This window comes from Etheostoma cragini, chromosome 1 (genome assembly GCF_013103735.1).
Source record: "Etheostoma cragini isolate CJK2018 chromosome 1, CSU_Ecrag_1.0, whole genome shotgun sequence".
Lineage (NCBI taxonomy): Eukaryota > Metazoa > Chordata > Actinopteri > Perciformes > Percidae > Etheostoma > Etheostoma cragini.
The window spans coordinates 31,269,450-31,285,922 of NC_048407.1; the positions used below are offsets into that span (position 1 = coordinate 31,269,450).

Genomic DNA, 16,473 nt, shown 5'->3' on the forward strand with positions numbered 1-16,473 from the left:
CTGTGCTGCTGCCAGTCCACTCACCAGGCCTGATGATTCATCCCAGCTCCATTACGTCCAGGAAAGGGCTTCCTTTTGTCTCGGCTTAGAGAGAAAGAGGGGGGGAATAAAAGCATGAGGAGGGAAAAGAGGCAGCAGCCTGTCAGTAGTGATTATACATGACAGGATGCAATTCCAAACTGTGTGTGTGTGTGCGCGCGTGTGCGGGGGTGAGCTCGTTCGTTTGGAGTCTGAATTAAAACAAAAGAAAAAGACCGTTTTGTTGTTTGGTAATGAACATGCATTTCATGTCCTCTTCTTTTCTCATTTCGTCCAGTTGTGGACAGAAAGAGCAAAAGGCCAAACTGGAGACGCAGATCTGAAGAAGAGGAAGAGAGCCGAAGGAGGAGGTGCGGAAAATGACAATGGACAGGTGGAAGCAGACGAAAACAGTTCCAAAAAGAAGAAATCTTTGGATCCTTCCTCGAAGCTTTCGGCATTTGCTTTTAACAAAAACTAAATATTTTTTATATATTTTTCTGTTGAGATTTATGTGTGAAAACTGTTTGCTGTGTTGATGAATACGTCCTCTGATGTTTGAGGCACTTAGTCAGAACATTTTAAATCTCTAAAAATGCCTTCAGAGTTAGTGACGGATCAGATGGGCGTTCATCAATTATGGAGCATCCTTTGCTTTGATTTTTCATTTATAACAACACTTCACTGTATTTTAACAATTGAATAAATGTACATGTTTGTTAGTTCACATTACTACCTCTGATTTCCTTTTATGCTTTTGATCTTCATTCACATGCAGTAAAAATGTCAACAAATCAGAGGAAATTACCAAAACCAACAAAGTGTGTGTTCCAGCTCTCAGCTCCAATCTCATTGGTTCCTATGGAAAGTATTACATAAAAATGATCCTTACATTTAGTGTCTTATATGGGTCAAACTCCAGAAAGCCTGGGGCCATATGACAGAAACTGCTTAACTTGCAGATCCTGCTTTTAACTGGTAATTTTTTGTTGTTTTACTTTGTTTTTTGTTGACAACGCTTTACTCCCAACATGCTAACCAAAAATGCGTTGCCCCCCCACCCACCCATCCACAACAAGGGGAGACCGTGATAATCCCTATTTCAACTAACAGTGCGTGTTCCTTTGAGAAAAACTTCATAACGTCCTAAAATCTAAAATCACCTCTCCTAACTTTACAGTAGCGTTCTTAACTTGAACTTTTCCACCACTGCTGAAAGGGATGTAGGCCCCGCCCCCGCGAGCCGGCCAGCCAATAGGAGCTCTCCCTGGATTACGCCGCTGTTATAAAGCCAGGGGATGCCAAGGCTGCGCGAGAGCGTGCACTTTAACCAGAAACAGAAGTGAGCCATCAAAGAGAAGAAAAAACTGACCCAACAAGTTCTCAGCAGACAGGGAACACAGAGTAAAGACAAACGAAGTAGTGATGGAGCACTCCAAGCAGACACAGTACACCTCAAACGAGAAGAGAGAGAGCGGCTCCGTGCTGAACGGGCACTTTGACGGGATGGTGAAGCGGTCTGCCGGCAGCACCGCACGCGCCGCTGCCGCCCAGCCTCCGGGCGCCGAGTCCGGCTCCCACCGGCCCGTGATGGAGAGCTGGAGGGAGGAGCGCACCCGGAGCGTGGAGGACAACGAGATGAGCCTGCCGTCCCTGGCCGCAGCTTACACCACCATCCTGCGGGGGCTCGGGGAGGACCCCCAGCGGCAGGGACTCCTCAAAACCCCCTGGAGGGCAGCGACCGCCATGCAGTTCTTCACCAAGGGCTACCAGGAGAAAATTATCGGTGAGTTTTTGTAAATCCTCAAAGCCGCTCAGAGGCTGTTGGGATTTGTCTCGCGGTCAACAGGTGGCAGGTAGAGGAGAGTCCCCAGAAACTCACTTTACTCCTTTTATAGGCTGATGTAAGTGTAGATGAGGAGAAATTAAGAGTAACGGAATATGAGTACATTTACTCAAATACTGCACTAGAAGCAGTAGCTACCTCTACATGAGTGTTTCCTCTTATTACCCTAGCATTATACTTTTCAGTACTGTACTTTCTCCTCCATTAAGATTTCCCACATCAGTTAATAAAATACTGTAGGCCTGTTATTATTGATGGATTCAATTGTCGTTGTGCTAGGAGTACAATGACAATCTGTTCAGTAGCTCTTTTAGTAGTGTGCATAAAAAAATGAATACAAAGGACAAGTTAATTAAACACAGCTACAAAACATACAATACACCTCCCATATACAACATAAAGCCTAAAGTAGATAAAGGTATCCCCCCCCCCAGCCACAGCATGAAAATCCTGCTCACACCATGATGACAAATATAAAAAGTAAAAGTACTCCTTCACCTTGTATTCATCTTGCATTCAACATTTTTAATGAGTGAAATAAGTTAAATGTACATAAAGTATCAAAAGTAAAATACTTTTTTTTTTGGGGTCGAGGAGCTAAATTTAACCATGCCATGTATGTTTTGGTAGTCGATTTGATCGCCTGTAGGTTTTAAACTTTTAAATATGCAGAAAAATATCTGTCAAATCAATGTAGTGGAGAAAAAGTACAATTCCCTGGAAGTAAAAGTACTTAGTTACTTCCCATCACTGCATTTCAGAGGAAATTATGGCTCTGCACTACACCTCCTTTAAAAAACATAAAACTGACACAAAGGAGAAACAGGCATGTTTTATTTTGAAAGTATTTCCTTTCTAATTAAAATCATGTACACTAAAACATTTTAAATCTTAAACTTTGATTAACAAATATTAAATCATGTTGCAAGATCATTTTTTCCACAGTTTGACAGATGTGATGCCACAGAAAAAGTATTTTATGAATCCAAGGGAAATTTTAATTTGTTGACACATACCCAATCATTAACTGGAGAGGGGCCAGAGTGAGGGGCTACCTGGAGGCAGTGGGGGGGTCCGGTGTCTTACTCAAGGTGGTCTGAATGGGGAGTTGGACCAGCAACCCTCCAGTCCCCACAAACTGAGCTACTGCCACCATATTGTGTCTCTGCTGAAGTTGGAAAACGCTTATAATGAAATTAAATATTCAAACCCAAAATATCCCTTCTTTTATGGCTCCTGTGTTATGTCGGCCATCTTGGAGCTGAAACGATTAATCGATTATTGACTGCAGAAAAGCTGATTCATCGTTTAAGTCATTAAGACCAAAATGTTTCTCCTGTGTTAGGATGTGCTGGTTTTTATATGATTATAAACTGAATATCTTTGGGTTTTGGCCTGTTAGTCAGATAAAAGAGAGCAATTTGAAGTTATCACTTTGGGCTTAAGGAAGCATTCGAGTTTCTGACATTTTATAGACTAAATAATCAGTAGTTGCAGCGGTGGCCTTGTGCATCATTTCTTTCTTCTCATTTCTCATCAGTTCTGCCAAACATAGACCCAGACTTGGAAATAAAATGTGTGTTTGAACAGTTTATAATGATGTTGAGGTTCACATTTGATCTTAACTCTGACATCTCTCCATCTGTGCATGTATAGGTCCTGAGCATGTGTGTGTATTTCAGGCTTGTGTGTGGTTACTGACAAAGTGTGTACGCGGAGTGTAAATTGTAATTTCCCCACTGGGGATTAATAAACAAATTAAAATTAAATTAAATTAAAATTTAGCAGCTAAATAAGCTCTCTGCAACGGGCTTTTCCTGCATGCCATCTTGTTGAAAGTCAAGGAAATTAAAATGCCCAATCCCAGGAGTGTTACTGATAAAAACCTGCCAAAAGCTTTGTGTAACATGTATCGTTGTTGTTTCTCCGGCTCACCTACTATCCAGCCTAACCGGCCAGCCTGCTGCTCCAGAGTCAAATCCATAAAAAAAAGAAAAACTACAAAAACTAGCTTTTTGCTGAGTCACGTGCAGGTCTGGAGGGGTTTCGATCGCATTGTCAAAGTCCAAATGTGCCGGCTTCTCCACGCTACGGCTCGTTGGAGTGGCTGGAGTCGGGATCCGCCCCCCTCTTCTTTGTCTCAGCCTCCTGCAGAAGTCCATCTGGAGGCAGTTTGTGCTGTTGTGGGGGTTGTTTTTTACATTGCAAAGCTGTAATGTTGAAGGAAGGAATGCAGTGGATAAACGAGAAGAGCACACAGTGAAAAAGGTTATGGTGATTGATGATCTCAAACAGGTACAACCTGACCACTCTCCCCTTCTTCCCTCCACTGAACCTCCAAAGATGAACAGAATCGATGATGTGTGTGTGTGTTTGTTGTTTGACAGTGGCGGTTGCTCTGTCTGTCTGCCGATTGGCTGATGCAGGAGACTCCCCATTTGACTTGTTGGAAAGCAGAGAACACAATAACACACATTGCTGGATGGTTGGTGAGAGTTAAAGCATTTCTTAGTAAGCGTCACACTGTTTTACCCGTGTGTTCACGTATGTGTGTGTGTGTGTGTGTGTGTGTGTGTGTGTGTGTTCACGTGTGTGTTTGTCATGTGCTCAGCTTGCACCACGACATGAGCCTAAAATCCTCTTGTTGCTGAGCTCCAGACCAACACAAGTGTAAAGAGGAACACGTATGCAAAGACTAAACAGGAATTCTGATCTTGTGATGTTACAGGATTACAGATTAAGATGTTGGTCCGTTTAGTGCACACATTTTTGCTTTTACTTAATAAAAATTATTAGGATTTATTAGGGATATCAAGAGGTCTGTTTTTTTATGTTTAGTCTGAAAGATTTCATTTAAAAGTGAAAAATGCTCATTATAGTCCCACAGAATGCAAGAATGCAAATACAGTATATATTCAATTTACCACGATTTTTATGAAGTTACACAAAATCAAAATCTGAGAGAGAAAAACGTTCTCAAATTCACCAAAAAGTTTGATTGCTTGCTTCAGGTGGTTTTTGCCTTGTTCGAGAAAGAGTTAATGCGCAAAATGGGAGATGGAAACCGCTTTGCCAAATATGTTGTGACGTAGTGAACGTGTAAGTCACATGACTACAGTCCCGGTATCCATGGGATGGGGGAGGGATCAGGATACGGGTCCCGTCCAGGGCGCCGTACACACGTGGCACAAGGTACGTAGTGGAGTTGCTTGTCGGGTAAATTGACGAATTAGTTCAACTTCACTTCACTTGTGGTGAAACTACGCTTTGCGTCGTGCAGTTTACTCGCTCCAAACCAGTTGATGGAAACACTTCTAATTCACATTTAATTTTTTTTTATTCGCTTGACAATTAGATGGAAACATGACTAATGAAAACAAATAAAATATAAATATATATATATAATATATACTATATTATTTTCTAATCATTATTTTTGTAATTCTTATTCAAATAATAATAATACATATTAGCCTTTTAGCACATCCTCTAGAGAGCAGTGGTTTTCAAAGTGTGAGGCTGGGGGCCTTACCTTACAAAAAGGACCTCTTTAGTTTACTTGCTTAGTTTCGTTCAATCCCTGAACGCCTATGGGATCATAATTACATATTTGATTGCATAGACACTTAACAACTGAGCCAAGACAGCCTAATACTGCTGTTAGACGTAACTTCATACTACACTAAATACATAGCACCAAGTCTGTCCTAAGACATTAATTAGTGTCTGATTCTGGGAAAACCAGTACCTCTGAACCATCTCTTTAAAGAGCCCATACTATTTTCATTTTCAGTTTCCTACTTGTATTTTTGGTTTCTACTAGAACATGTTTACATGCTTTAAGTTAAAAAAACAAACATTATTTTTCTCATACTGTCTGTCTGGATATACATGTATTCTCCTTCTGTCTGTAAACGCTCCGTTTTAGCTCCTGTCTCTTTAAGCCCCCCTCCCAAAAAAAACTCTAAACGTCACCCAGCTTCAAGCCCTCGTATTGGATGTGTCTTACTCCAATGCTCTCTGGGACTTGTAGTTCACTTGTGTCTTTCAGTGCAGTTTCTTATTGTTTATTCTGAGGATCTAACAAATATCCCATCAAAGGGACATGTTTGATTTTGGACGGTATAATAAAATTGATGTGCCTGCATGAACCGTGGCAGCCCGATACGACCATACTCGCAATGCTAATGCTTCTGTACTCATGTGCATAAACACGGTCAAGAGGTTACCAGGCAACGGCCCAGAGCATAAAGAACAATTGCCATGAAACCTTATGGATTTATTCATGTTTCCCCTCAAGATGAATTATAATATCTTGGGTGTCTTTTTTGTTGACTGGTTTATGAGCTATTATCCTGGTACTTTTCATTTAACATGAACAATGTGCAGTCTACTCTACGGTAGTACTTTCTTTAGTGCAGAGGCGGTATAAAACCAAACATACCTTAAATGGCAATGGCAGTTTTTCTTTTGCCAAAATGTAGCCTTATTTTGGAGCGTTATTTAGCCCCCTTCCTGACAAGCTACCATTACATGCTAGGCACCATTGGAATATAGCAGCGACTAACTAAAGTGTGTACATTTTAATATGAAATAAGACGCTGCAAGCTGCTGCACCCAACACCTGTTTTGAAAGACTGACAGCTGATCATCAGCTGATTGTGTGATTGTCTAGCAACAAATACACAAAGAAATCCCTTTGTAGCCTCCAACTTAAGGCAGCCCAGAGCAATAGGGAGTCTTCCGACTGAGTCAATACGTGTCTTTTTAAAACTGACGTTTTCCAAAACCTCAGCAGATCTGAAAACAACAGTAACAGAGAATATAATGGAATAATAAATATATTAAAAGATTGTGTTCATGTGTGTGTGTGTTTAAAGGCAGGGACGTAAAGGGGTGAGTCATGAACACACTCCAGGGTTAAAACTATGTATAGAATGTGTGCGTTCGTGCGTTTGTGTGCGTGCGTGCGTGCGTGCGTGCGCAAGCAAGCAAGCAAATGAATAACCTTGTTTATTCAGTCATTCACTCCACCATTTCCTGTTTCATTCAGAATGTGGCTACATGTGGACACAGACACACACACACACACACACACACACACACACACACACACACACGGCATCACTATTGAATGTAGAGCTGATGATGAGTAAGACTGTCATTACCTCATTACCTGATAACTGCCTCGTCTTTCTGTCACCTGGGGCGTCTGAACCGGCAGTCCTGGCCAGCTGCCCTTTATTTAGTTAAGATTGACTTAATGTTATTTTTTTTTTCGTGTGTGTGTGTGTGTGAGAGAGAGAGAGACAGGCAACCTTCACTCTATCTGACGGTGTATAAAGCTGTAATGAGAGGGAGTATACTTCCTCCTTAACATAACAACATATTATTGTTTCGTACACTACCTTCTCAGCAGCAAACAGCAGCCACAGGTTGTGCCTGTTGGTACATGTCTGATTGGGTAGCTTTTTTATTTGGAAGCCTTTATTTTTGGTAGAAAGTGCTGCTGTATTCCATTACTAGCTACTGCTTACTACATGTCGTTACATGCACCACTGTGGCGCCAGCTTTACAGGACAGTCTACATGGCTGTAGACTGTATTTAATGATATAGAATTACATTTACACATACAACCAGGCTAAATATGCAGTATTTACAATTGGATAGTCCTTCAACCAATCAGAGCAACGATCCGGGTGACGTAGAAGCGACAGCGGCATCAATGGGTCGCTGCGCTTTGGTGGAGTTTGGAGGTCTCTATGTTGAATGTCTACAAGAAGCTGCTTGGTCATGTCCCAGTGTATTGTTGGTAAATGTTTGTTTTTTGAATTTACAAAAAAAAATGAGAGGCATCAACACAACAATGTGTGTGTGTGTGTGTTGGAAAGATCTTCCTGATGACGGGTGCCATGGCATCGTGCCTCATAATCAGCCAAACAACAAAGGTTAAAAAAAAGAGACATCTGAATGTGTTAAACAATCTGCTTCCCTGTTTACAAACCACACACACACACACACACACACACACACACACAGTCATTCGATAAGCTGCAGAGACTGAAGCAACAGGTCTGTTGTTTCTGTGAACCGCTCCTCCTCGTTCTTTCCCCCAGATTGCCAGTCAGGAAATTAAAAAATGCAGCAGTGAGAGCGCGAGGCGTCTGCGTCGCCACAAACTGATAAAACGGTTTATTGAACCCCCGAAAACTGAAAAAAGCAATAAAGCAACAACAGGAAGGACCTTATGGAAGCAGAGCTATAATTAGACCAGTGTTAGCCAGAGAAACAGAGAGGTTCAATGATAAAACGAGGCAGATCGGCGGTGGAGGTGAACCGGATGTCCCTGCTGGTCTCCAGCGATGACGCAGGCTGCAAATTACAGCAAATAAGGCACAAATAATAGAACCGCTTTATAGTCCATGAACCACCTCCACTGAATCTGTAAAGGATTACACCCACTTAAATCAATTAAAAATAGATATTCATTAAACACTATTTACTTAAAATGCAGTAATTGGTCAATAAGTTGATGAAAAGTCAATAAACAATAAAAGAAGGATTGATTCATGGGTAAATTCAGCAGACGAACTTATGATGAAATAAATGATACAGAAATATAGTTACGCTGCCTACACGTGACCCACGATGAAACCCCTCTTTGTTCCGTGGTCTTCCTACGGTTTTCCACCGCTCAGAATTGCCGCCAAGCACCGCGCTCAAAGTTAGAAACTATTTCAACTTTGACTCGGGTGCGGCTGACCTTTCAGGGTGCAACCAATCCCAGAATGTCCCCGCGCTCTGCGCCCTACCAGAACCTCGCGCTTCTGCCATCAGTCGTGTGTAGGGTTCAGGTTGTTAGCTAATTATGTAAATCTGTAAACAAGTAAAAATGGGTTTAAAAAAAGAAGACTTTTTGGGGAAAACACAGGACATTCTTCTTTGTTTGTTTCATCTCTCCTCCATCCGTGTTTTCCTCTCCGCAGACGTGCTGAACGACGCCATCTTCGACGAAGACCACGACGAGATGGTGATCGTCAAAGACATCGACATGTTCTCCATGTGTGAACATCACCTGGTGCCCATCTTCGGCAGGGTGAGCGCAGACACCTCTTCCTCCTCGGGAGAAGGAGCTGGGAGATTTTCATTTAAATTTGTAGATCCTTTAGTACAAATGTTAAGATCCCACTAGTCTGTCAGGGTGTCATCAGGCTCTTAAAAAGGGTCAAATTTCTAAATCAAATTTTTAGGCCATAAAAGGTTTTGAAACGTTTTGTGTTCCAGGTCTTAAGTAGTTCTGAATGGGTCTTAATTTTCCAACGTTTATGTAACACTTCCCTTTAATGCATCTTAACACTAGTCCTCTAAAGCTAATGTGGAAATCGAGGGGTAAGTTTCAGACGATGTTTCCGAACTCTGACATCTGAGTTCTTCATTCTTTTTTTTTTTAGATGTTGTTATATGCGTCTTAAATTCCATTCATAATGGTCTTAAAAAGGTCTTAAATTGTCCTAACCTGCAGAAACCCTGGACAAGCTGTCCAGCAGATTTTGACTTTGACCACACGTCGTTCGTGATCCCCAGAGGAACGGCCGAGTCGCTTTGCTTTTTTGATAAAATCAACAAAGGGGACTTTTTTTCTTAGAGGAAGCTGCAAATATGTATTATCTAAAATTAATAAAAACAAACATGGTAAGAGATGCGCTGGTCTGACCAGCAGAGACCAAGAGAAACAATCAGATTACTGGAGATCTGGTTATCCTGCCTTTGTTTTGTCTGTTTTAGCCTCCACCCTCCTCCCCACTAAGAAACCCGATGGCCTCGTCCCTCTTTCTGAGTCCCTGTCCGTTGTTTCCCTCAACCTTCAGCCGCAGGTGCTTGTTGTTTGAGACAATGGGGACTGGCAGCTAATCCTTTTCTACCGCTGAAATTGGCTATGATGACAGCAATGAATCACACAACCACTTACCACACCTCCTGTGTTTGTGTGTGTGTGTGTGTGTGTGTGTGTGTGTGTGTGTGTGTGTGTCTCTCTGTGTATGAGTGTGTATGTGTGTGTTTGGGGGGGCCATCAGGTGGCTGTATATGTCCCTAAACCCCCTCCCTTCCTCCCCTCTTGTCATCCTCAGCAGCGTTGCCTCTTATCCACCCTTTCTCATCTGTCCGTTTGTCTGTTGTGTCTCTCAGTGACTCACCACCTCCTCCTCTTCCTCCTCCTCCTCTTCCTCCACCTCTTCTTCCTCCATTGCTGGTCAGACGGCTTGTGGGTAGCCACTGGCTGTTTGATAAACTGTCTCAATATCTGCAGCACGAGAGCAATTTATCCGAATCAACACCTGAAGAGAAACTACACTGCAAAAAATTCAGTCAAATCCTTTGGTTTCATATTCGGCCTTTAAAAGTCCCCAAAAATGGTATTGTAACTTCGTCAATATGATGTAGTTCTTATTGCTACTGGTCATCAAAGGGTCACTCTGAAGTCTAAACCAAACGGCTTCTAGACAGAAAGGCAGTTTGACTGGTTTTGATGCCTACTTTGAGTCCATCCATGGACATCTGTTTCATGTTGTCCCCCCTCTCGTTTCGGTCATTGCCTGCCCCAAATAATATAAAAACAAATCTAAACGTACGTGTAACGTACAAACTGTTGATGCTTCATTAAGATCAACGTGCAACCTTTGTCTTTTGCGGTGTGAGTTGCGTGTCCGCGCGATTCTCCGACATGTACTCGCAATCCCACCTGATAGACGACTTTTTGTGCATTCATTTGGAGTCATATTCCCTCACTGGGAGTGAGTTCCTATCCACCAACTCTCGTCTGTCTGCTGTGTAACGAAGGACAGGTCATGTACAGTAGAGCCCGACTGATAAAGGATTTTTTAAGGCCTATACCCACACGAATATTTGGTTATTTCAAACAATATATCAAGATATCGACGATATATATTTTTAAAAATAATCCAGAAACCCGTAACAAATCCTAAACAGAATTCCCTAACATTAGTTATTATTATTATTTGTAGATATTTATGAGTTCTCACTAAAATAATATGATAATAATTTGTTTTATTGTCAGAACAGAACAGAGAAACATAAAAATATATCAAAAGTCTGATAAATAATAGAAATAAGAATACAAACTTGATATGAAACTTACAGTCCTTAAAGTCCAAAAACGCATTAAGAAAAAAAAAAACTGTGTTGCAAACAGAGACGCTGTAGAGCGCCCTCTGGTGGACAAACTGTGCAACACCAACGCTTATAACATGGTCGCCAGTCCGTTTTTATTTTTCAAATATTCATTTATAAGAATCATTTATTTGTCATTATAAATGATTCTGATGAATTAATATTTTTAATCGGCTATATAAATGCAGATAACGATAGATCGGGAAAGGTCTAATATCGGCCGAGATATCAGTCGGGCTCTAATCTTATCTTATCAGAACTTAGTTTGCTGAATACATACAGTAAATGTGCCGTCAAAACCAAACCTATGAACTAAAAGTGGCTTAAAGATTCCTCTCATTCTGTACCTGAACCTGGCCTCCTCGTCACTCCCAGCATGTGCCGGTGAACATGAATAACGTGAGCAGATAAGTGAAGAAGCAGCTGTCACAGTCGGTCTGTTTGATGTCCATATGTCAGGCCGCTCCAGCAGAGGAGGAGGAAACCGGAAGAAAAAGAGATCTTTGCACGCTTGTTGCCGCTGCCCTTTCTCTCCTCTCGTCAACAAATTGCGTCTGACATTTGAGTGGAGCCTGTGTGTGCGTGCGTCGGGCGTTTGTGTGTAAGAGAATTAGAGCCTGCAGACCTCCTCCGCAGTGCTTCTCCAGCTGATGACTACGTCTCTTACTTCCATAGTCTGTTGTGTGTCCACCAGCTTGGCGCTCGCCTTTTGTTGCCGTGTTTTTCGGTCTGTCTCTGCGGTATTGGTCATTATAAAACAAATGTGTGTTCAACTTCACCTCGGCGATTATGTTACATCACAACCACTAACGTCTGGTTTTTCAGGAAAACCACTCGTATCGGAGTGGCCGTATGCCACGAGAAAGGAGGGGCCAAAATAGACAAGAAGTCTATTTTATGCAAATGCTGAGTAATGCGACAAAGCGACGGCCAATCAGATTTAAGGCAGCGCGCGGGCAGCATGGACTATGTACGTTGGTTGCTCGAGTCGAAAATCATTCAAGATGGCGGAAACTCTTCAGGACATCTGTATATATCTCATAAGTTTGGCATTTTATCTCATACATTTTATTAATCGAGAAATAAATACTTTTAAGTCCAAAAACATTGTTCTTGTGACTTGACAATACCTCTGAAGTGACTTGTCAGACCTCTTGCAGGTCTATAGGCACCAGCATGCTACTATCGAGACAGAAGCAGCTAGGCACGCCCAGGAACGCACGCCCATCAAGCGAGTGTGTGTCGCTGTGTTTTAAATCAAAACAATTCAACTCACAAAGTAACTCAAAATTTAAGTTGGGGGCGGCCTGTAGCTCACTGAGGAAGTGCACTCGCCCCAGGTTGGCTGAGTCCTGCAGTGGCCCGGGTTCAAATCTAGCCTGCGGGCCTTTGCTGTGTGTCATCCCCCATCTCTCTCTCTCTCTTTCTCTCTCTCCCCCCCCCCTTACACATGTCTATCCACTGTCTCTGTCTAATAAAGTGAAAAAAACTAAAAAAAATAATCTTTAAAAAAACTAAAATGTGATGGAGTTGTCATGTTGAAGTGAAATAAACATTAAGAATCATCGTTTGGGAAAACGTGAATGTCAGGATAGTTTACATCAGTTTCATTTAGAACATTATTTTATGTATAAAAAAATCGCTTTTGGGCGCCCAGATGGCTCAGTTGGTAGAGCGGGCGCCCATACATAGAGCTTTACTCCTCAATGCAGCGGGATTAGGTTCAGGTCCGGCATGCGGCACTTTGCTGCATGTTACCCCCCCCCCCTTCTCCCCTTGCACGTCTTCAGTCGTCCCGTCAAAAATGCTCAAAAAATAATCTTAAAAAAAAAAAAAATTGCTTTCATTTACAAAAACAAGCCCAAAAAGGGGTAGCAGCGGTGTGCACATTCATCTGCTCCCATGAAGTCCTGCACCACCCGTCTCGCCTCCAGCAGTGATGCTGGTTAACATTTTATCTGAGCTTGGATCAGATCAAATTCAAAACAGCTGAGTTGGCACAAGTCCTTTATCCTTAAGTGAAAACAGGCTTAACTACAGTAGTCTAAAAGGTCTGATATTGAATGTGCTCACTGTGTGCAGGTTCACATCGGTTACCTGCCCAACAAGAGAGTCCTGGGCCTCAGTAAGTTGGCCAGGTGAGTACATTTACTCTAATTATGTGTGTGTATGTGAAAGACACTGAGAGCTAGTGTGTATCTAAGCTGATTATTAAAAGGTGTGTGTTTGTGTGTGTGTTGTGTGTGTTTGTGTGTGCCCTAGTGTTGAATCTGATCCCACTGACCCCAATACCTTTAGGCTTATCACACTAACACCCTTTACTAACTCAGTACTTGACATGGAACACTCATGTTATGATGAGAACCGCTAAACCTTTCACATGTTTTAAGACAAATGAAGCTCCTGGGCCGCTGTAGCTTGTTGGTTCAGCTGCCATCTGGGTGGCAACAATTCAAATATTTTGTTTCTACATTTTTTGGTCAGTGAGAAAGAAAGGAAACACCACAGGGTTATAGGAGGGTTTCAATGGAAATTCAGGTTTTATGCAACTCAGGTCTTATGTTCGTAGTTTTTTGGCTGAAATCTGTCAGCGTGACAGAAGGCAAACAGTGAAATAATCACCCAAACATCCATCACAGCTTATAGACTGACCTAATGCTTCAACCTGCTGTACTTCCTCCACACTGAGGGATAACTAGAGACCTTTCCAGTACGTTCACTTTCAGGTTGATTTCCAAATAAATCGGTTCAGATAAATTGTTGGCTTGTTCACTACCTGTACGATCGTCTCGCTGCTCGTGCTTCTCGGCTCACTTCTTAAAAAATGTGTTGTGTGTGTTCCCACCAGTGTTGGGAAGGATACTTTCATAACGTATGTATTCAGTTAAAGAATACATGCCCAAAAATTTAATTTGTAACATATTCCGTTACGTTACTCAATCTGAGTAACATATTCAAAATACTCGGATTACCTCCACATTGAGTTGCTAGTGTAGGAATGCGGCCATCAAATACTGCTTACTAAACACGCCTAATCTGGAAAGGCAAGGCAGCTTTATTTGTATAGCACATTTCAGAAAAAGGGCAATTCTAAGTGCTTTAGCAATTTATAAACCTGCAAAAGTGTTTTAAAATCAGTTGTTTCAGGCACAGGAAGCCAGGGTAAAGACTTCAGAACTGGAGTAATGTGATCCCCTCTCTTGGTCTTAGTAAGGACTCGAGCAACTTTATGCTGAATCTCATTTCTCTATCTGACCCCTACCAAAGTGAACATAAAATAACTATAAAATATATAAAGATATAAGTGAATATATGACACTGTTGTCCAAACCCACGCATTTGACAGACAGAGACGGCATCTTGGAAGTTTTTGATCAATTCTGTATGGTGATGTAACCAAGTGGTGTCCCATTTCATAGGGGGATGTTTTCACCCTTACCCCTTACCCCTGGGTTTCAAGGGCAAGGGGTAGGGGGTCAGGGGTAGATGGAGAAATGGGATTCATCCTTAATCCTGGCTCCAGGAAAAGTCCATCTCCTTTAAAAAGATGTCTGCGGTCTGAGAAAATGTTAAAATTGTCGATGAACTGCAGAGAATAGACGCTACATTTAGTTGAAAGCTATTTGTTCAGTGGCAGCAGTCTGAATCTCTCAGCTCCTCCTCTGACTGGCGGTATGGGGACACTGGGAAACACATCTGCGTTTAGGGAGCCGACTGGGTCCAGCAGATCCATGAAGTCCAGTTTCTGCAATTCAGACTGTTGCTTTACAACATCATGTGACCTTATGTGCAGTATAATATTGTTCACAGTTGGGTGTGCTGCCACGATATCCAGGATTCCTTGGGTCACGTCAGACACCATGTCTTTGGGAAAACTGATTATTTTGGTATTTTTACTGCTTTTCTTTGGGGACCATGGAGCGTGAGATTGGTTGGAGAATCGGAGCAGCGGGTTTGGTATTACATTCCGTTTATCGCACCGTTGTGACGAAAAGGGAGCTGAGCCAGAAGGCAAAGCTTTTGATCTAGCTAATTTTCGTTCCTACCCTCACCTATGGTCATGAAGGCTGGGTCATGACAGAAAGAACGAGATCCAGGGTACAGGCGGCCGAAATGGGTTTCCTCAGGAGGGGGGGGGGGGGGGGGGGGGGGGGGGGGGGGGGGGGGGGGGGGGGGGGGGGGGGGGGCTGGTGTCTCCCTTAGAGATAGGGTGAGAAGCTCAGTCCTCCAGGAGGAGCTCGGAGTAGAGCCGCTGCTCCATCGCGTTGAAAGGAGCCAGTTTAGGTGGTCTGGGCATCTGGTGGGGATGCCTCCTGGGCGCCTCCCTAGGGAGGTGGTCCAGGCACGTCCAGTTGGGAGGAGGCCCCGGGGAGGACCCAGGACTAGGTCTACTTTTAAAATTTTTTAATTGCTCTCAGTCCTTACCCTGCTGTGTGATGATAAGACGCAACCCAGGTCATCAGATGGATGTCCAGCGTCCTGCAGCAGAGGAGCAAATCTGTTATCCAGTTGCACACTCAGCTGTTGGGGGGGCATTTTGTTGCTAATTTCCCCTTTTCCAGCTGTCCACCGCTGTGTCCTACTGGGTACAGGGGTTGGCCTAAATTGCCCTAACATGTTTCATCATGTTTTAATGATTTAATGACTTTATCCTCAAAATAATTTGAGCTATCCCTTAAAGGTAATGATGATAATAATACAAAATAATAAGTTTATTTAATATAGCCCCTTTTACATGCACTCACAAGAGCTTCACAAGAGAACACAACGTTAAAAAGACACAATACCAGTAAAATAAAGCAAAAAGAACAATGGAAAATTTAAATGTTAAACATAAAAATATAATTAAAAACATGAAACAAACAGGTGAGTCTCTAAACAGGTGAGTCTTCAGCTGCTTTTTAGAAGCGCCTACAGAGACTCCAGGTCATGTGACTCACACAGATTCATATGAATATGCATGTGAGGAGGGAACGCACCAGGCAGGAACAGCTGTGGAAACACAACATAACATCACATTTCTTTTCAAGAGATCATTTTGAAAAGAAACTTCATCTGCGACTTCTTTTTTCTGTCACGCTTTCACATGAAAGGTCCAAACTAGGACTGGACGAAGGACATTTTCATCTTTGAAGCGGCTTTTTTTTTCCTATTTTTGTCCTCTTGCCTTTCCTAATGTACATACAGCACGCCTCGCCTCTACTCGTGCTGCACATTTGGTCTTGTGACATTTTCTCTGAGGTGGACGAGGTCGGATTTGTCTGAAGTGGTTTTGCTCACAGAGAAGAGCAACAGGTCGGAGGTGAAGACCGGGTCCTTTCTGCAGATCCCTTCATTTTTCCTCTGCTCCCTTGTCAGACCAGAAGTGGCTTTCAAATGATTGTTGTTTTTATTTTGGTGCCTTCACATTGGGGGGGGG

General features: G+C 42.5%; 2 protein-coding genes across 5 annotated transcripts in view; both read left to right on the plus strand.

Moving 5' to 3' along the window:
• The window catches only part of wdhd1 (WD repeat and HMG-box DNA binding protein 1), a 19,682-nt gene extending 18,981 nt beyond the window's left edge, over positions 1–701 (plus strand). For all 3 annotated transcript variants that reach the window (XM_034857928.1, XM_034858098.1, XM_034858013.1), the window contains exon 26: positions 317–701. In XM_034857928.1, the coding sequence (XP_034713819.1) occupies positions 317–499 (183 nt within the window). In that variant the 3' untranslated portion in view covers positions 500–701. The remainder of the gene's footprint in view (positions 1–316) is intronic.
• A 614-nt stretch (positions 702–1,315) lies between these two features.
• gch1 (GTP cyclohydrolase 1) overlaps positions 1,316–16,473 on the plus strand; it is an 18,665-nt gene continuing 3,507 nt past the window's right edge. For both annotated transcript variants that reach the window (XR_004655971.1, XM_034866764.1), the window contains exons 1-3: positions 1,316–1,804; positions 8,852–8,961; positions 13,137–13,192. Coding sequence is in view for 1 of the 2 variants with exons in the window: in XM_034866764.1 (XP_034722655.1) it covers positions 1,444–1,804; positions 8,852–8,961; positions 13,137–13,192 (527 nt within the window). In the remaining variant the exon portion in view is untranslated. The remainder of the gene's footprint in view (positions 1,805–8,851; positions 8,962–13,136; positions 13,193–16,473) is intronic.